The sequence below is a fragment of the Musca vetustissima genome, unplaced genomic scaffold (genome assembly GCF_032173495.1).
Source record: "Musca vetustissima isolate MV318-11 ecotype Yass unplaced genomic scaffold, APGP_CSIRO_Mvet_v1 utg77002, whole genome shotgun sequence".
NCBI classification, from domain to species: domain Eukaryota; kingdom Metazoa; phylum Arthropoda; class Insecta; order Diptera; family Muscidae; genus Musca; species Musca vetustissima.
In genome coordinates, this window is record NW_026883704.1 from 6,158 (window position 1) to 28,495 (window position 22,338).

Genomic DNA, 22,338 nt, shown 5'->3' on the forward strand with positions numbered 1-22,338 from the left:
TACAACACAATTGTAGCACAACGAAGTGAATAATAATTATCTGATTGAGACTACAATTTGTAAATCGTACCAAATGGAGTCTAGAGTAATGTGTGTAAAGTTTCGTGAAAATATTTAAATATTTCTTCGATAGCGATAGAACTTTGCACAGGGTCCTTCTCCACCCAGTGGGAAACAATATATCTAATTATAGCGGATTAATTAAAAAATATGAAGAAAAGCCTTAAATTTGGGGTACCGCTATATGGGGGCTACCGTAAAAATCGCTGTTATTGATGTTAGTTGTCTAAATTTTTGTGTAAACATGTAGTTTGATTAGACAAACAATAATCAAACAAAAAGACAATTTCGATTTTTTTTAGTTACGTCCGTTTGCATTTATGATGACGTTTTGAACTTTTTTAATTTTAATAATTCTACCACCATTGGAGAAAACGAATATGAATTCAATAAAAGTATGCATCAGCAATAATTGGGAGATATCCAGAAGCGAAATGCGGACGATGGATTAAAAGTTATAATAATCTGAAATCTGTGGCGGTTATCATCATAGCTGTCCTGAAAACAAAATATGTCCATTATTGGAGAAATTAAGTTTAGTTGATCAGACGGATATTACTAAAATTATTATTCCGACGATAGCCACAAATCCTATCTTCGAACTTGAAATTGGTTTCCTAAAAATACCAAGGTATGTCCAGTTAAGAACATGATACAACCATGAGTTAAGAAGAAGACTAAATCTAGGTTCGTGAAAAATATTACAATGTGAAGGGATCCCAGCCATATAATGGGGAACCAGATGAGAATAACTAAATTTGTTAAACAAATATAGTCTATTATTCGTCATATGCAATATCACCCTCCCGGGCATACTTTTTCATTTCACATGACATGTTTATAGCTTTCATTCAAAACAGTTTTTTGCTTTTCCTACACAATTATGCTTTTGTTAGTTACGCCTTTTTGCATTTTAGCTAACGATATATCAATCCTATCAATAAAAAGTAGCATTAAACTACATACAAATACCCTACTTAAGTAGGGGCAGCGAAGCGCCACGGGTCCAGCTAGTATATATATATATATATGAAACCGATTTTCACGAAACTTTGCACACACCATTCCAGACATAATTCAGTACGCTATTCCGAAATTCGTGAAAATCGAAAGATATATGGGGACTTTGGTACACAATACACTTGGTACACTTTAGTATATCTGAACCGATTTTCACGAAACATAGCACACATCATTCTGGACATAATTAAAATTCTATACATGGAAGCTATATCTAAATATGAACAAAATATGAAACTTGGCGCACATCATTCTCGACCTTTGCATTATTTGTTTTTTTTTTACAAGTTCATCAACCTCTTGATACGACTTTATTCGACCAAAACATTCCTACGCCCGCACGAAGAAAGTATCAATTTACCATTCATTTTATTCGTTACAAAATGTACGAAACAATACAACGAAAACAGAGTGAAGCAAATAACCAAACCTGTTTTCAACTTTCACACGTTGAACTTTCATAGATGTGATGACCTACATTCTGCTTGAGTGGCATTAAAAAATCTGTGTCAATGTCAGTGAAATGAGATTTTGAGGTAACTTTCAGTTTCGTTAGCGTGAAAGTTGTTCGAACAGCATCGCAGATGGGACCAAGCAAACAAAAGCTGTCTGTTGGTTGAATGGATGGTTAATAACAACCAGACAAGACAATACAAATGTTTTTGTTTTATTATCATGGGCTGTTGTTGTTGTTGAATTTTAATATATCACTGTTATGTTTTTTTTTGCTTTGATGTTTGGTTTTTAGATGGTATAGATGATTAAAAGCTTAATGAATAATTATCATTTATGTTATTTTTATATCGAAAAATGCAAGTTGACACACTCTATTCTATATGGTCCATCATAAAATATATGTATATACTGGGGGCTATATTTAAATGGGAACCGGAATTTCAGTTGGAAGGGTATCATATGCTGAATAGATAATCGGAATCAATCTGATAATCTGTATCGATTTACCCCATTACCATTGTCGTACTCAAATAGTTATAATTTAATTTAAATTCCACATTCCGTTCGCATCATCTCGAGCTCATTTGCTGCAAGACCGGCATAAATAAAAAAATTGATTTTGCAAAAAAGGGTTTTAAATTTTCATACCGTACAAGATTAAGAGGGACTTCTATAGTTTCTCAATCAGGGTGTGAAAGAGATATTTTTTCACAAAAAAGGAGGCAAGACGATATGTGCCAACTATAGAGGAATAAGTCTCCTTGATCAATGACATTATTGGACAATACCAATGACATCAGTTTTGAAATTCGGAGGAGAATAGTGTTGGCCAACAGATGCTACTATGGTCTAAGTAAGCAATTCAGAAACAAGTCCACCTCTCGCCAAACCAAACTCACACTCTACAAGACGCTGATACTAACCGTGCTGATGTATGGGTCTTGAACAAGCAATGAGGCTGCTCTTAGAGTGTTCGAGAGAAAAAATCTCCGTAAGATCTGCGTCGACGGAAGCATGAGCTGTACTATCCTATATGCCTACCAAATATTATCAATATTGATTAATATTACCGAGTGTATCCCACTGAAATGTACCCTCATTTTTCGGTAATTTGGGGCTTTGGGCACGGTTTCAACCTAATTGACTTAAATATTATATTCTGGGTTCCCCCGGCATTTGAAATCTTCCCACTAAAAAAACTAATATCAGTCCGCTTTTGGTGTAGCGCCCATTTTCGTTATCCTGAAGGTTTTAAACACATTTTTGAATGCACACTACTTGTTGAAGTTTTTTTTTACCTGTTTTTAAATTACTACATCCTTGCCATTATAAATATTTAGTATGAAAATTCCAATATTGTTTAAAATAAAATGTTTATAAGAGATTATATTTAAGATTTTTATATATTTTCTGTTGCATTGCAGCATTGCGAATGCAGTTTATTGCGAATGTTCTACTTTGGGATGATAACCGTATTCATCGGCGGTATAGGTAACTTTAATGTGTTTCCCGTCCTTGCTGACGAATTCGTATTCACCCTTGACGAGCCAAGATTTTTCGTCTTGCAAGTGACCTTCTTGGAAGGCACGAATCTTATTGGTCAATTCAAAGCCATATTTGAAATCTTCGATGTTAACCTCACGATATTCTTTAACAACATCAGCTTCTTCGTTGGCGCAGGCAACGGCCAAAAGGCAGGCAAGGAGAACAATCTGCAAGAAGAGAATAATATTCAATTAAAAATAAAAGGAAAACATTACTCTGACTCCATATCACAGGATAATACCCACTGTGAATTTCATATTTAATATTTCTCTAGTCGTTTATTTCACTTTCCAAAAATGAACTGATTTAGCAAATTTCGACATCTGCATTTATATTGTGGAATTGTGCTGATTCTAACTGAAAATATTATTCTGCACAAACATACAAGGAATGTTAAATTTGATTTAGCACATGAATGCATGTCTATGTTCAGCCCGTAAACTTGATGTTAAAAATGGTAGATTTGTCATGTTGCCTTAATTTTTCACACATTTCATAATTTATTTATTTTATTGATATGCTTAATGGCTTTTTTAACATCCCTTTATCTTTTGCGGCCATATTTTATAAGTGGGGAAAATTAATGCAATACATATTGCATAAATATTTGTTGGCGTTATTTTATTCATATGTATATTATGTTAATTGTATTATTAAACAATTAATATTTCCCGTTTGAAGTAGTTGCAATTATTTTCATAACTAAAACAATAAATTATACATGTGACACAATTTTTTTTTTTTTTTTTTTTTTTTTGAAAAACATCTTTGTAGAATAATTTTAAGAATAGATTTATGTGATGACATAGCCCCCATATAAAGGTTCCACCCTAATTAAGCTCTTGGCGGCAGATTGATGTATTCGGGACCCTTATTACTTCTTCTATTATCAACATCTTGTTACCCCCATCGTCTACTATAATCACCATTTGAGGGTGTATTTTTAAACGAAACTACTTTATTTTTATATTCTTTACCACACTGTGGTGCAGGGTATTATGTCTTTGTGCATATGTTTGTAACAGGCAAAATGAATCGAGATAGACCCATGGTTCCTTTTGACAATATGCATAGAATCACTTTCTGAGTCGTTTTATGTATGTCTGTCGATGTTAAATTGTAAACATAGTGCAAATTGCATTTATTATTCGACTGAGATGAAATTTAGATCAATTATTTGCCCCAATGACGAACCCTATTGAAATTGGCGAAAAACGGTTTAGATCTAGATATAGCTCCCATATATATTTTTACCGATTTCTAGCGAATGGTGCACCAAAGAATCAAATTTTGGCCGATCGGCACAAATTTGTGCACATCGTACTGTAGTTAGTATAGCAAAGCGAAGTTTGGATGAAATCGGTTCAAATTTGGATGTAAATCACATGCTGTTGTGTGCCTTTTACTCGTCAACCTAGGCGTTGATCTCTGTTCGTTCTGTTCTGACAGATATATTTTTTGATAACATTTATTCTGTACTACTAGAACATTCGATTTGATATAATAAATACCAACATCAATCGATATTTTCTCACATATTGCAAAAATATTCCGGCTTTCTTCAGTAAAGGCTATTGAAATTGAATCGTTCCTTTAGGTTAATTCAATTTTTTTTGAGTTTTTATATCAAACTAGCGGGCCCGGCAAACGTTGTCTTGCCATAATAATATTGTTAAGGAATAATTTTCGGTATTCCAGACTTGTTTTTGAATTTCTATTCATACTTCTATAAACAAACTTTCTGGGTAAGAAATATCTATGAAATTTTTGGTATAGATAAACTTTTTTATATTTCTTCCCATATACCGATCTTGATCGTTACATCGGAAGCTATAGACATCGTTTATAATACCATTTCATTCACATAAAGTAACATTACAGTACTGAGTATCTACTATTTGATGTTTATGACTGAGTGTTGTTGCTATAGAAAATAAATTAATTTACAATTAAAAATGTGAGCGGTTATTTTACAATTTTTGTTCATCAGTTATAAGCGGTGCAATTGTCGAACAGGCAAACGTTGTTTTCCCTTCTAAAATTTCAGGGTATATACTTTTTGTAATAATTGAATTCATAGAAAATAAATTTGAGAAAACATATAGGAGGTGATGCAAATGTGGTATATCCATTTGTTTTTAGATTGCCAAATTTTTATTTGTTATCCGATTAAATTGAAATTGTACACTTAACATGCTACATGTGTTGTCTTTGCATGTATCAATTTGAAAATAATATTATTCTAACAATTTAAGAGATATTTAAGAATATATATATATATATATATTTAGAATTCCATTAAAAGTGATTTTAAAAAAAGTGCAGGTAATGTGGTATACCACATGACGTTAATGTGGTATAGTATAATTTTCACTTCCAATTCATATCTATATACATATGTATATAAAAATGAATTGCTGTTTGTTAGTCTCGCTAAAACTCGCAAACGGCTGAACGGATTTATCTTATCTTAGTCTTGAAATGTTCGTGGAGCTTCGGGGAAGGTTTAAAAGGTGAGAAAATTTTGAAAATCGCGAAAAATTTGCAACAAATTGTATGAAGCATATTTGCATTTCCGCAAATTTAATATCGAGCTATATGGATTGCACCACGTCATATATGTTATTTTGAGATATTTTAGTACAAAATTGTTGGTGGATCATTCATAAAAGCCTTCATTTGTCAATTATTGAAAATTTTCAAAATATTTTTTTTTCAATTCAATTGACATTGTATTGAAACTATTTTATGTGAGAATAAAAAAATAATTGAGAAGTGTATAATTGTACACGAGATCATTGTATGTTCACGTTTTTCATAAAATGAGATGAGATTTTGAGATATTTTGGGCTAGAATTGGTAGCGTATCATTTCTTTAAGCCTTCATTTGTCAATTATTGAAAAGTTTAAAAATATGTTTTTGTTTCAAATAGATTGAAACTTTTTTTGTGAGAATACAAAAACTATTTGAGAAGTGTATAATTTTGTAAATTTTTTTGTAAATTTTGATAGAATTGCAAGGATGAAATTCAGAAGACATTCGGAATAGACTTCTGATTCTCAGATCATTTTTCTTAAAATAATAAAAGTTCCATAGGGATATTTTGTTTCTTAAAGTACCTAAAAATTAGGACGTCTAATATCATGTAAAAATGTTGTTAAGATCGAACTTTTCATACCTTCTAATATTTAGATTCCTTAAATCGGTCGGAACATTTATATGGGGACAATTTTATAACATGTTGCGGTAGTAGGTTGTCCATGGGGTGGAACCTGTATGTAGGAGCAAGTAAACTTGGTGTTAAATAGAAATGTTTTCGCAAAAATATGTTTTACCCTTTCCGGGATGGTATGTTACAGCTACTACAATGGAAATTGATATATGTATATTATTTTTGGAAGGAGGATTTGCACCACATGAAAAAATACCAAACAATGTGGGATACCATTATATAGGGGCCACCCGGAAACTTGAACCAATATTGATCATTTTTGGTAAAGAGGTTTTGATAATCCAAAATAAAACATTACATCCACTTTGGTTGAAACATTGGACCGAACTCTCCAAAATATCGAATATTGTGGTTACCTTTTTATGGGAGCTCAATAGGTGGACCAATATAGATAATTTTAGTAGGACGAATATAAAATTACAGCCAAACACCGAATATTAAGGGATACCGTCATATGGGTGGCTATTTGAATACTTGGGTCTATATTGATATTATTAATTATAGAGATTTTCTGCTCAATAAGTATCCCTAATATAATATTAGAAGCAATTCTTTTGAATATTGGGGGAACCGTTATATGGGGGATACCCTAACAAGGAACCAAAATTGAACATTTTCTATACTAAATAGTGGAGAGTACAAAAACCTGATTTAATATTGCGCTACCGTTTTATGGAATTCTTTTAAATATATTGGGAAACCCTCCACCTTATGGTATAAGAACAAATTTAGAATGCCGAAAATTATACATCAACAATATGGCTGGGCAAGACAACGTTTGCCGGGCCCGCTAGTCTTATATAATTTATTGTTTTAATGAATGCGAATTAGCTCGAGATTTGTGTCTGTTAGGATTTTTAAAGGATACGTTGAGTGGAATTTTAATTTTTATTTTATAATAATTTCTACACATGGCAATATTTAATTTTTGTATGGAGAAGTTGTTAAAACTCAGAGCCTTTGTTTTTCATCCTTGGGATTCATGGTAGACTCTCGTAGAGTAAAAATGTTTCAAATATTAATGAGATTTTTTCTAGTACTGGCTTTTTTTCATGCAGACTCAAGGTATACCACATTACCTGCACTTGTGTTTACTGAAGAAATGTCCAATTTTTTTCCTAAATTGGTGATTATGTCGTGCAATCGCGCATATTATTTGATTTTTAGTTCATACTAATTATTTTAATGCTTTAGTAATAACGATTAAATTACATCTGTAAAACAAAACAATATTTTTAAACTTCAACCGAAAAAAGTCAATTTCATGAAAAATTTAATTTTGGTACTGATTCTCAACGTGATTTAAATAAATAAAGCAGATCATTGCTATCTTATTTTTTTGAGAAAAGCAAACTATAGAACATGTTTCAGTTATTCTAAAATTTTCAGTTTACAAAAAAAGTGACTATACCACATTAACAACCCATACCACATTTGCATCACCTCCTGTATATAAGTTCGACATCAAGAGCTGGAATTGTCGTTTTTAATTAAATTTTCCCAATATTTTATACGACTTCCACATGACGGTAGTACAATGTAGGCTTTATATACCATATGGTGAAGTGTATATCAAATTTGCCATTCCCTTTGATACCGTGAGACCCCAGAAATCACGATAATGATCGCAATATTTAAGATAGATTTAATTGATTGTTTGATAATGAAAATGGGATATATCGGGGATGTTGGGCACGTATTTCAACCGAGTTGTCTGTAATTTGGCGTTTTGGTTTTCGATTTACATATAGCGAACCTTCTTACTAAAAACATTAATATTGACCCAAGTTTAGGGGTAATCGCACATATAAAGGTGCCCCCAATATTTAGGCATTTTTAACCCAATTGGCTGTAATTATATACTTTGAGTTCCCATTGGGTAACAAACCCCCTTACCAAAAGTTATGAATATCGGTCTATTTTTTAAGATATCCTTCATATAGTGGTACCCCAGTCCCGAACTACTACTTGTATAAAAGTTGGGTTCGGTCGAACTTAGAGACGTATTTACTTGTTATTAGATGTCCTCATTTTATAAATCGGCGAATGACATGTAAAACATGTATTTTTAAAACAAATTGGCAACAACATGAGACTCTATGTTATGTATTTGATGGAGGTTTTGGTATATCCTTCACTTATGCATTTTTTATATTGCTAGTTTAACAAAGTATCCCATTTTCTATACCAAACATCCTAGGAGTAATAGCAATGTACGTGCTAAATTTCAAAGATTTATATATTTCGAGCTCTTTCGTTTTAAAGGTTTGACAATAAAAGTACAAACATATCAACTACCGATATACTGAGGACATCCTATAAAAACCTTACTTAATATTAGGCTACCGTTATCAGAAAGTCTTATAAATATATTTGAAAAAAAATTTGATTAAATTCATATCATGTAATATTCAGTAATTTGGGATCGAATTTTGCAATGAAAAGATTATGATTTCATCACGTCGTAGTTGTTCTTTTGAGATATTTTGGGCGAAAATTGGTAGCGTATCAGTCGTTTAAGCCTTCATTTGTCAATTATTGAAAATTTTCAAAATATTTTATTTATTTTTTTTTTTCAATTGGATTGACATTGTATTAAAAATATTTCAAAATATAAAAAATAATTGAGAAGTATATCATTGAAGGTAGACGAGAGTATTGTATGTATACGTTTTCTATAGAAGTTTTGGGACAAATGCAAGGATGGAATATCAGAAGATATTCTGAATAGAGTTCGCGTCCATTCACGGAATTCCCTGATTCCCTAGATTATTTTGGTTGAAAACGATAATAATAATAGTTCCATGTTGTTCCTTAAAGTACCTAAAGTGTTGCTATGTCATCATCACAGAGAAAACTAATATAAGAAGACATTTTGAATTTTAATTCAAAATGTCTTCTTATATTTTGAATTTTAATTCAAAATGTCTTCTTATATTAGTTTTCTCTGTGATGATGACATAGCAACACTTTAGGTACTTTAAGGAACAACATGGAACTATTATTATTATCGTTTTCAACCAAAATAATCTAGGGAATCAGGGAATTCCGTGAATGGACGCGAACTCTATTCAGAATATCTTCTGATATTCCATCCTTGCATTTGTCCCAAAACTTCTATAGAAAACGTGATATACTTCTCAATTATTTTTTATATTTTGAAATATTTTTAATACAATGTCAATCCAATTGAAAAAAAATAAATAAAATATTTTGAAAATTTTCAATAATTGACAAATGAAGGCTTAAACGACTGATACGCTACCAATTTTCACCCAAAATATCTCAAAAGAACAACTACGACGTGATGAAATCATAATAACTCGATACAAAATTCGTGGAAATGAAAATATGCTTCATAATATTTTTTCGCGGTTTTCGTTTTTTCTCACCTTTTAAACCTTCCCTGGAGCTCCACGAACATTTCAAGATTAATATAAGAAAAATTCGTTCAGCCGTTCTAGAGTTTTAGCGAGACTAACGAACAGCAATTCATTTTTATATACATACATACATATATAGATATGTATGTAGATATTTATTTATTTTGAGAATTATTTATTATTTTCTACTAATTCTAGCAATTTCTGGTGCATTCGGACCTTTATTTTCTATAAAAAGGGTTATTTTCTGAATGTAAGGTGTACTGTACAAATTTTTGGCAATTTTGATAGATTTTACAGATTTTTTCAAAATTTTTATATGTAAATGATTTTTTCGGTGCTTTAATTAAATAAATGAAATAGCTTTTTTAAAATATTTTCAAAAAATGCAGTAAAGTAAAAAATCACACAATGTTTTTATTATATGGCCACTTCAAAGTCGATGTATTTTCATTTGCATGCAATAATTTTCTATTTTCACACTAAATCTCTTAAGTGCAGTATATCGAAGTGTTCTGAATTAAAAAATTTTCAAAAATATTTCAAACGAATCGAGGGCTGATCAAAAAATGTTTTCCATAGTAAATGTTTTAACTCTGTGACCACCACTGTATATCTTCATCCGATTTAATATAAATGGTTCATCAAGAACCTAATGTTTCTCCGATAGCGACAAAAATTTGCACAAGCTATTATATTGAGCCTAGTTTCAGGGACGCTGATTCTGCTAGAAAAACATAAAAATTCAATGGGGTGGATCGAAATGGCGGTCAATTTTTTTAAAGGCTGAATTAAACAAGTTATTATTGAACAATTTTTAGAGCTATGATCACTAATTACAAATGTGAAATCAGATTTTTAAAAGCAAATACAATTAATAAGAAAAAAACTAAATATTTAATTTCTTGGCGGAAGTTAAATTCAGATCGTATTTTTTATGCGTTATGGTCTTAAAAAATTAAATTTTAAATATATCCCCAAAGTGCCGAATAATAAGCCATAATGCCAATTTTGTGAATATCATTCTATATTAGTTCATTTTAACTTTTTTTGTGTTACATTTTTACAATCAATTTTCAACGACAGTTTTCATATTATCCGCAATAACTCTTATGTTTATAGATCAACGCGTCGATTGGTGTTATCACCATTAAAATATTCTTTGTCACTGCATGGCACTAGGATCTGGAAGACGTTTAGTTTAAAATACGTCATTTTGATGATTATCTTCAAATTACTAATAACATTGAATTGACCGGCGTTTCATGTTAATATTTTGACACATGTAAAAGTTATATTTGATATTTTAAATATAATATGTCAAATATAAGTTATCTTCACAAAAATATGAAATTTGTAAACCGTGACCCATATATATATAAAATTTTACTGGAGTAAAGCTCAAAGTCTCCAAATTTGAAATATACAACAATGGAATTTTTGCAACCAATTAGATTCCTGGCCCATGTTGTGGTCACAGTTTAATTTCCTATGATAGCACTTATTTGTTCTTGTAATTTTATTGTAACATATATGCATTTTCACGTTACCACTGAAATGACTATACATAAATATTGGAAATAAATCAATCAAAAAGAATTTACTAGACGAACATCACGACATGTTAAATAAAGCTAAGTCGGCAACAAGAAAGCCAACTAACAAACAGGAATTTCCGGGAGAGATATTCCGCATAGAAACCAAATACAATTAACAAATAAATTATAAACTATTATAACCCAGTTTTATTTAAAAACCATGATACATTTAATTAAACATTCCTGTTTTTCGCTTAAATTCCCGTGCATAAATTCGGAATATAAATTCAGATGACAAACTTAACGAAATCAGTTCAATTTTGTTAGCCAAATTTAACTATTTGTAAAAAACTCAAAATGAAATTCGCTGTGAGTATAGAGGAATAAAACTGTAGAAAATGTTTATTATAATTGAATGTTTCCGTTTGTTTGCAGATTGTTGTCCTTGCCTGCCTTTTGGCCGTTGCCTACGCCAACGAAGAAGCTGATGTTGTCAAAGAATACCGTGAAGTTAACATCGAAGATTTCAAATATGGCTACGAATTGACCAATAAGATTCGTGCTTTCCAAGAAGGTCACTTGCAAGACGAGAAAACTTGGCTCGTCAAGGGTGAATACGAATTCGTCACCAAGGATGGCAAACACATTAAAGTCACCTATACCGCCGATGAATACGGTTATCATCCCAAAGTAGAACATTCTCAATAAATTAGTCGAATTCATTTTTGTAATTTAATGGTTCATTTGTTGTTATAAAATTTTGCAAATTATAAAAAAAAAAACATTTCTTTATGGATTTTCTTCTTCAAAATGTCCTGAAGAGAAGTTGATTTTAATGATCTGAATAAAATGGAATTCAGTAGCAAGTACATTAAAACTAAGGATTCTATATTTGAATATTTTTTAGGTTAATACTCACATTTTCATATTTTCTGTAAAACAACATATTTTCTGTAGAAAACAATCCTAACTAGCAATTTCGTTTTGGTAATTAGGATTATTTATTTTTTAAGGAAATTATAAAAAAAATATTTGGCTTTATGACTGCAAGGTCCTTGTTTATATAACAATTCTAGTAAACAGTAGGGAAGGGACTACTTTGAAGTTGATACTGCGGAAAACGGGAAATCAACAAGGTTCAATCTTAAATTTTTTTTGGATCAAATTTGAAGATTTTTCTACACATGTAGCTCGGTGAAGAGTGAATTTATTAATTATTAATTTGGATCTTGTTCAGCTGGGAAATTGTTTAAGAAAAATAATGCTGGGAAAGAACCTAGTTCGTCCCAGTCAAAAATTAAACCTCATTCAAGCTGTCAGATATAGGGGACGAAGTTCGTCAAAACAGGTTTCATTCTAGCTGTTAAGGAGACTATACTATTGAAAGCGGTGACAATACGAGGGAGCAGTAATTGGCCCCCTGTATTGAGAGTTTTATTGTGACGGAGCACTATGGGCCAGAGATCCCATTTTTTGGCCATAATTAATTTTTGGCCATTAATAAATAAATATCGCATACAAGGGTTTCGGGGACGCTGATTATGATTCTGCAAGAAAAACGCAATAATTTAATAGGGTGGATTGAAAACGGTGGTCAATTTTTTTTAAAAGTTGAATTAATCAAATTATTTTTGAACACGTTTTGTAGGCCAATGGCGACTAAATACAAATGTGAAATCAGATTTTGAAAATTAAATAAAAATAATCCAAAATGACGGATCAAATATCACAAAAAAATAAGTATCTCATTACCACGAAGTATTTTAAATAAATTTTAAATACCATTAAATCGTATTTGTATGTATTATGGTCTTCAAACTATGGCATACCTTAATAAAATTTGAATTATAGCCAATTTGGTTGAAAAACGTGCTCAAAATCTCCAAGCTACTCCGAAGTCTGAGTCAATATTGATAGTATTTGGTACGAAGATTTCGCACCCAATGAGAATTCAAATGAGAATAAATTACAGCCAATTTGGATGAAGATCGCGGAGAAAAATTTCCAAAAGACCAACATTAGGCGGTACCGTTAAATGGGGCTACCCCAAATAGTGAAGCAAAATTAATAATTTTTGGTAAGAAAAATCCAAAAAACCAGATGATATAAAAAGGAGTGCTATAACCATTAAAATATCCTCCATTTTTTATTAAAAATATTATTTTTGAGTTTTATATGCGAAAATTTTTATTATTATTTACAAATCTATACTAATAAAAGAGTAAAGTGATTGACTGACTGACTGATGTAACGATTCATCAACGCCCAGACGAAACGGCTGAAGATAGAATCTTGAAATTTTGGTCCAAAGGTGACAGATAAGGCTGGGTTTTTGGAAATTCGTACTAGAACGGTACGAAAAGTACTAAAAAGTACTAAATGTCATACCATTTGTATTTGGCGAACCGGTGGAGCTAGAACTCTGAAATTTGGTTTGGTGATCGTTGATGGAGTGTAACATAGATGTACCAAAGGGTTTTTGGAAATTCGAACTATAACTATCCGAAAAGTCAAAAATGTACTAAATTTGTTACAATTCTGTAGCAAGTGAACGGATAGCGTTAAAAACTTGAAATTTGGAGTGTTAATTAATGTTGAGATGTAGGGTCCATTTAAGGAGATGGTTTTGAATGCGCTTACTCATGTGTACGAAAAGTACTATCTGGTACTATATTTGGTACAAATTTATCTATACTAATAAAAGAGTAAAGTGATTGACTGACAGACTGGTACTAAATATGGTATCATTTGTATTTGGCGAACCAGTAGAGCTAGAAATTTGAAATTTGGATTGAGGGTCACTGATGGAATGTAGAATAGATGTAGCAAAGGACTTTTTGGAAATTCGAACTATACGTATCGGAAAAGTACTGAAATGTACTAAATTTGGTACAATTTCGTTGCATTTGAATGGATTGTTTTAGCTCAATCTTGAAACTTGAAATTTGGAATGCAAATTAAGGTTGAGAATTAGGGTCGATATCAGGAGAGTTTGGAAAGCGTGTACTCATGTGTTCGAAAAGTACTATATGGTACTATATTTGGTACAAATTTTATTTGGAGGTACAAATCGAGCTGGAATCCTGGAATTTGAAATTAAAATTACCGTCGGAGTGTAGGATTAGGAAATGAACGTAGTTTTGGAAATTTGTTGCTTATGTGTACGAAAAGTACTAAATCGTACTATAATCGGTACAGTTTGGATTTGGGTGATCCTATAGAGCGGGAACAATGAAATTTGGAGTTAGGATCATTGTAGGGATGTAAGATTAGGGTCAGGATTCAGTTTAACAAATTAATACTTATGGGTACTAAATGGTACTAAATTTGGTACAATTTTATTTTAGGTGAATCAATAGAGCTAGAGTCATGAAATTTGGAGTCAGGATCACTGTGGAGATTGAAATATGTAGGAAGTTTTAGAAATTTGTACTAATGTGGACTAAATTTGGTACAATTTGAATTGTGGGTGAAGCGATAGAGTTGAAATCATGAAATTTTGATTTAGGATCACTGTGAAGGTGTAGGATTGGGGTATGTAGGAAGTTTTGGAAATTGGTACTACTGTGTACTAAATTTGATACAATTTGAATTGTGGGTGAACCGACGGAGTTGGAATCATAAAACTTGGATGTAGGATCACGGTGGGGGTGTAAGATTGGGGTATGTATGAAGTTGTGGAAATTGGTACAACTATGTACTAAATTTGGTACAATTTGAATTGCGGGTGCACCAATAGAGTTGGAATCCTAAAACTTGAATTTAGTATCAGTGTGGGAAAGTAGGTACTACTGTGTACTAAATTTGGTACAATTTGAATTGTTCGTGAACCGATAGAATTGGAATCCTGAAATTTTGATTTAGGATCATTGTGTAGGTGTAGAATTAGGGTATGTAGAAAGTTTTGGAAATTCGTACTACTGTGTACTAAATTTTGTATAATTGTAATTGTGAATGAAACGATAGAGTTGGAATCCTGAAACTTGGATTTAGGATCACTATGGGGTTAAGTAGGAAATTTTGGAAATTCGTACTACTGTGTACTAAATTTGGTACAATTTTAATTGTGGGTGAAGCGATAGAGTTGAAGTCATGAAATTTTGATTTAGGATCACTGTGAAGGTGTGGGATTGGATATGTAGGAAGTTTTGGAAATTGTGGTTGAACCGATAGTGTTGGAATCCTGAAACTTGGATTTAGGATCACTGTGGGGGTGTTGGTTTGGGTTAAGTAGGAAGTTTCGGAAATTCGTACTACTGTGTATTAAATTTGGTACTATTTGAATTGTGGGTCAACCGATAAAGTTGGAATCCTGAAATTTGGATTTAGAATGACTGTGGGGGTGTAGGATTTGGTAATGTAGGAAGTTATGGAAATTGGTACAACTATGTACTAAATTTGGTACAATTTGAATTGCGGGTGCACCAATAGAGTTGGAATCCTAAACTTGAATTTAATATCAGTGTGGGGGTGTAGGATTGGGGTATATAGGAAGTTTTGGAAATTGGTACTACTGTGTACTCAATTTGGTACAATTTGAATTGTGAGTGAACTGATAGCTTTTGAATCCTGAAACTTAGATTTAGGATCACTGAGGGTGTGTTGGTTTGCGTTAAGTAGGAAATTTTGGAAATTCGTACTACTGTCGTACTGTGGTGGTGTAGGTTTGGGATAAGTAAGAGGTTTTAAAAATTCATACTACTGTGTAGTAAATTTGGTACAATTTGAATTGTGGGTGAACCTATGAAGTTGGAATCCTGAAACTTGGATTAAGAACCACTGTCGGAGTGTAGGTTTGGGTTATGTAGGAAGTTTTGGAAATTTTACTACTAAATTCGGTACAATTTCAATTGTTGGTGAATTAATAGAGTTGGAATCCTGAAATTTGAAATCATTGTGGGATGTAGGATCGGGGTATGCAGGAAGTTTAGTTAGATGATTGAGGAGGGTACTTATGGAAATAATGTGTGCTAAATGGAACATTTTATTAAATTTGGATTTGGGTGAATCCCAATGATATTTTTTCTGACATATGCAGATATCTCTAAAAATAAAATAATATGTTAATACATTTTTAAATATTTCCTACATTCGCTAACGAAGTTGCGGGCATATGCTAGTCTATATATATAAAAGAGCTTAGTGTTAAGTGAGTGAGTGACTGACTGACAGATCATCGCCCAGACGAAACGGCTAAAGCTAGAAGCTTGAAATTTTGAGTGTAGGTTGTTGTTGGTGTGTAGGCGTGAGATAAGGCTGGGTTTTTGAAGATTCGTACTAGAAGGATACGAAAAGTACTAAAATGTACCAAATATGGTATTATTTGTATTATGCGAACGGGAAGAGCTAGAATTCTGAAATTTGGAATGTGGGTCACTGATGGAAAGTTAGAAAGATGTAGAAAAGGGTTTTTGGAAATTCGACCTATAAGTGTACTAAAAGTACTAAATTTAGTTCTAATTCTACATATATTGAACATATGTAGCTAAAATCTTGAAATTTTATATAGAATACAGGTTGGGAAGTGGTGTTGATGTATAGAAATGGTTTAAGATTTTCGTACTTATGTTTTTTAAAAAGTACTAAATGGTACTATATTTGGTACTATTTTCATTTAGTTGAGTGTATATAGATGGAATCCTGAAAATCGGAATTAAGACTACTGTTGGAATACAGGACTGTGGTAGCTTCAAAAAATCGTACCTTTGTGTACGAAAAGTACCTAATGGTACTAAATTTGGTGCAAGTTAGATTTCGGTTCACATATAGAGCTGGAGTCTTGAAATTGGGAATCAAAATGGCAGTTGCAGTGTAGAATTGAGGTAGTTTTGGAAATTGCACTTATTGGTACGAAAAGTACTAAATCCTACTAAATATGGTACAATTTGGATTTTGCTTAAACGGATGAGCTTAAAACCTAAAATTTGGAATTCTGATTACTGTTGAAGATTCAGCTATTTTGTGTGAGCTATTTGTGTGTACGAAAAGTACTAAACGGCACTATATATGGTACAATTTGGATTTGGGTGAACGGAGAGAGCTGGAAACCTAAAATTTGGAATAATGATTGCTCTTAGAATATAGAATTAAGGTATGAAAGCATAGTACGTATGTGTACTAAATGGTACTATATTTGGTACAACTTTATTAAGTGGATAGAGTTGGACTCCAGAATTTTGGAATTAAAATTACTTTTGAAGTGTAGGATAATTATAGAAACAAAAAGTACTAAATGGTACCAGTGGACAGGGTTGAGATCCTGAAATTTTGATTAAATTAATATTACTGTTGGAGTGCAGGATTGAAATATGTCGGTAGTTTTGAAAATTTGTCATTTCGTGTACTAAATGGTACCAAATTTGGTACAGTTTAGATCAGAGTGAATGGATAGAGATGGAAAACTTAAATTTAGAATGCAAATCACAGAATTAAGGTAGTATTGGAATTTCGTACTCTTGGATACGAGAAGCACTAAATGGTACTAAATAGGGTACAATTCGTTTTGTGTGAGCGGGAACCCTAAAATTTGGAATCAACGTTAAGGGTGGAGTGGAGGATTGAGATATGGAGGTAGTTTTGAAAATGCATGATTATGTGTACTAAATGGTACTAAGTTTATTTAGATTGAGATAAAAAACTTATATTTGAAAATAAAACTACTGTTAGAGTACAGGATTGAGACAGTGTTGACAATTCAAACTCTAAGTACGAAAAGTACTAAATGGTACTAAATATGCTATAATTTGGATTTATGTGAACGGATAGGGATGGGATTCTGAAATTTATGATTAAATTTATGTTGAAGTGTGGTGAACGGATAGAGCTGGAATTCTTAAATGTGGACTAAAGGTTATTATTGGAGAACATGACTGGGGAAGTTTTGGAAATTCGTACTTATGGGTACGAAAAGCACAAAATTTGGTACAAATTGGACATTGGTGAACGGGTAGAATTCGAATCCCGAAAGTTACAACTTAGGTTACTGTGGGAGTGTAGATTTGATAAAGTTTGGAATATGGGTACGAAAAGTACACAATGGTACCAAATCTGGTACAATTTGGTTTTTGATGAACAGACAGAGCTGGAATTCTTAAATTTTGACTTACGATTACTATTTAAAATAAAGATTGAGGTATATTCGGAAATTCGTACTTATGAGTACGAAAGGTACTAAATTTGGACTTTGGTGGAATTAAGATTACTGTTGGAGAGTAAGATTGATGTAGTTTTAGAAATTCTATATATTTGGAACCATTGATGGTACTATATTTGGAACCATTTGGATTTGGTTGGATCCTGCGAATTAGAATTTAGATTACTGTATTTAACTATAGAGATAACTATGGAAACACGAATTGATTTGTACGACTAGTAAATAGAATAGCAAATGCACTAAATGCACATTATATGCATAGAATCACATTCTATGTCGATTTATGCATTCTAAACAAAGTACAGGTCGCATTTATGATCCGAATTGGATGAAATTTGGCATACGTCACATATTTGGCCCAAAGACGAACCCTATTGAAATTGGGAAAAATCTGTTCAAATTTAGATATAGTTCCCATATATATATTAGTCCGATTTTAGGTAAATAATGCACCATACTTCGATTTACACGAAATTAGGCACAGCTGCCTAGAACGATGTGTGTTAAACATCGTGAAAATCGGTTCCGATTTAGATATAGCTCCAATATATAACTTCGTCCGATTTAATGTAAATGGTGTACCAAAGTCCCATATATCTTTCGACTTGCACGAAATTTTGCATGGGGTACTTTACTACTTTCCTTACTGGTTTTAATCTGTTTAATGGAAGTAAGAGAGATTTCGGAAAATAGTGCTTATGTGTATGAAGAGTACTAAATCGCAAACTATAGTACAACAAATTTATATTATTTACGATACCATATGAAATATTTTTTGTATTCCCTTTCCGCATTCCCATAATATATCAAATATAAGTTATCTTCACAAAAATATAAAATTTTTACTTTGACCTCATGTCATTTGTAAAACGTGACCCACAATTATATAACATTTTACTGGAGATTCCTGGCCCATGTTGTGTTCGCAAGTTAATTTCCTATGATAGCACTTATTTGTTCTTGTAATTTTATTGTAACATATATGCATTTTCACGTTACCACTGAAATGACTATACATAAATATTGGAAATAAATCAATCAAAAAGAATTTACTAGACGAACATCACGACATGTTAAATAAAGCTAAGTCGGCAACAAGAAAGCCAACTAACAAACAGGAATTTCCGGGAGAGATATTCCGCATAGAAACCAAATACAATTAACAAATAAATTATAAACTATTATAACCCAATTTTATTTAAAAACCATGATACATTTAATTAAACATTCCTGTTTTTCGCTTAAATTCCCGTGCATAAATTCGGAATATAAATTCAGATGACAAACTTAACGAAATCAGTTCAATTTTGTTAGCCAAATTTAACTATTTGTAAAAAACTCAAAATGAAATTCGCTGTGAGTATAGAGGAATAAAACTGTAGAAAATGTTTATTATAATTGAATGTTTCCGTTTGTTTGCAGATTGTTGTCCTTGCCTGCCTTTTGGCCGTTGCCTACGCCAATGAAGAAGCTGATGTTGTCAAAGAATACCGTGAAGTTAACATCGAAGATTTCAAATATGGCTACGAATTGACCAATAAGATTCGTGCTTTCCAAGAAGGTCACTTGCAAGACGAGAAAACTTGGCTCGTCAAGGGTGAATACGAATTCGTCACCAAGGATGGCAAACACATTAAAGTCACCTATACCGCCGATGAATACGGTTATCATCCCAAAGTAGAACATTCTCAATAAATTAGTCGAATTCATTTTTGTAATTTAATGGTTAATTTGTTGTAATAAAATTTTGCAAATTATAAAAAAAACATTTCTTTATGGATTTTTTCTTTTAAATGTCCTTAAGAGAAGTTGATTTTAATGATCTGAATAAAATGGAATTCAGCAGCAAGTACATTAAAACTAAGGATTCTATATATAAATATTCTTTAGGTTAATACTCACATTTTCATATTTTCTGGAAAAATATCTATTTCTAGAAAACAATCATAACGAGCAATTTCGTTTTGGTATTTAGGATTATTTTTTAAGGAAGTTATAAAAAAAATATTTGGCTTTATGATTGCAAGGTCCTTGTTGACATAAAATTTCTAGTAAACAGTAGGGAAGAGACTACTTTGAAGTTGATACTGCGAAAAAGGGAAGTCAACAAGGGTCAATCTTAATAATTTTTTGTACGGACAATGATCATATTTGGAGATTTTTCTACACATGTAGCTCGGCGAAGAGCAAAGTTAATTTATTTATTTTAGCGGACCAGCTTTCTCGATTTTATGGTTAGTTTTTGAATATGGATTATTAAGTACGCGCAATGATATAGCAAAGTGTACCAATACGAGGTATACATCACACTTTTCGCCATTAATTTGGATTTTGTTCAGCTGGGAAGTTGTTTAAGAAAAATAATGCTGAGGAAGGACCTTGTTCGTCCCAGTAAAAAACTAAACCTCATTCAAGCTTTCAGGCATAGTAGTCGACAGGGGAACTTTTATTGTTAAGGAGACTATACTATTGAAATTGGAGACAATACTAGCGAGGAGTGATTGGTCCCCAGTATTAAGAGTTCTATTGTGACGGAGCACTATCGCATAATTAGAGCAGTGGGTTTATGAAATAAATAAATATCACATGTAAGGGCTTCGGACACGCTGATTTCGATTCTCCAAGAAAACGCAACAATTTAATAGGGTTGATCGAAAATGGTGGTATTTTTTTAAGTAAAATTAATAAATTTTTGTTATTTGAATTTTGCCTTGTAAGGGCAGTGATCATTTGAAAGTAATTTTAAGAGTATAAATAACCACTTAAAATTAATAAAATTATTTTTGAATGCCTTTAGTAAGGCTATGGCCACTAATAATAAATGTGAAATCAGATTATGAAAATCAAATAAAAATAATACTAAATGGCGTATCAAATATAAGAAAAAAATAAATAGTTCATTTCCTCACAGTGTTTTAAATAAGAATAACATGAAATAGTATTTTTATGTACTATGGTCTTCAAACTATGGCATACCTTAATTAAATTTGAATTATATCCAATTTGGTTGAAAAACTTGCGCAAAATCCCCAAACTACCAAATATTGAGAGGTTCGTTTATGTGGGGCATACCACGAAACCTGTGTCAATATTGATAGTTTTTGGTACAAAGATTTCGCACTCAATGAGAATTCAAAATAATAAATTACAGCCAATTTGGATGATAATCGCGAAAAAACGTGCATTAATGCGGTACGGTTTAATAGGGGGGTTGGCTACCCCAAATAGTGAAGCAAAATTGATAATTTATGGTAAGAATATGTGCTATATGTTATTACGAGGATGGTAACAATTTTTGTTGGGAAAACCTTATTCGTAGTGTCAACATATCCCCCATATTAAAGCTCTTTACCGTATCGGAATGTACAAGTGAAAATATTCCAAATGTCAATTTAAAATGTTTTATGTTTCGGACATGCACAATTTTTACTATTTTTTTTTAGCCAGCATTCGGAAACTAATATATTAAAAAAGATGTAGGGGAGACTGGGGCACATTCGGCACTTGTTATTTAGAGATCTATAACTCAGTACTTTTCAACAAATAAAAAACTTTATGGCTGATTATTATATTATATTTATATAATTAATTAGTATTAGTTAAAAATTTTTAGAGTTTTGTAAAATAACTAAAATTTGCGGAATGTTCCCCTACTCGGGGTAGCTTCGTCATTTGAAGGGACACATTCGGCATCATAGTCATAGCCTGGTAATTATGAATGCTATCAGTCTTGTTGGAATTCAGATCCTCTAAAGGTTCTATTTTGTTTTAATATGCGACTCAATGTTTGGCCATAAGGCTATAATCTTTAGCTGCGGGCGTTGTAGTCTCAAGGCCACATACACCATCAGAAATAGCTTTTTTCTATAGAATTTTCGTTAATACATGTACGTTTCTTCTTATATATGTAATTTCGAACGATATTAAAAGATTATTTTAAAAGACAAACT

General features: G+C 31.8%; 3 protein-coding genes across 3 annotated transcripts; 2 read left to right on the forward strand and 1 right to left on the reverse strand.

Moving 5' to 3' along the window:
* Window positions 1–2,975: 2,975 nt before the first annotated feature.
* Window positions 2,976–3,338, reverse strand: LOC133330686 (larval cuticle protein 9-like). Its single transcript, XM_061539094.1, has 2 exons — window positions 3,327–3,338; window positions 2,976–3,248 (listed from the first exon to the last, which is right to left on the reverse strand). The coding sequence occupies exons 1-2, from the start codon at window positions 3,336–3,338 to the stop codon at window positions 2,976–2,978; spliced, it is 285 nt and encodes a 94-aa protein (XP_061395078.1).
* An 8,254-nt stretch (window positions 3,339–11,592) lies between these two features.
* On the forward strand, window positions 11,593–11,956 carry LOC133330687 (larval cuticle protein 9-like). The gene is made up of 2 exons (XM_061539095.1): window positions 11,593–11,604; window positions 11,671–11,956. Exons 1-2 carry the CDS (start codon window positions 11,593–11,595, stop codon window positions 11,941–11,943), a joined length of 285 nt encoding a protein of 94 aa, XP_061395079.1. The 3' UTR covers window positions 11,944–11,956.
* A 7,776-nt stretch (window positions 11,957–19,732) lies between these two features.
* Window positions 19,733–20,096, forward strand: LOC133330688 (larval cuticle protein 9-like). Its single transcript, XM_061539096.1, has 2 exons — window positions 19,733–19,744; window positions 19,811–20,096. The coding sequence occupies exons 1-2, from the start codon at window positions 19,733–19,735 to the stop codon at window positions 20,081–20,083; spliced, it is 285 nt and encodes a 94-aa protein (XP_061395080.1). The 3' UTR covers window positions 20,084–20,096.
* The last annotated feature ends 2,242 nt before the right edge of the window (window positions 20,097–22,338 follow it).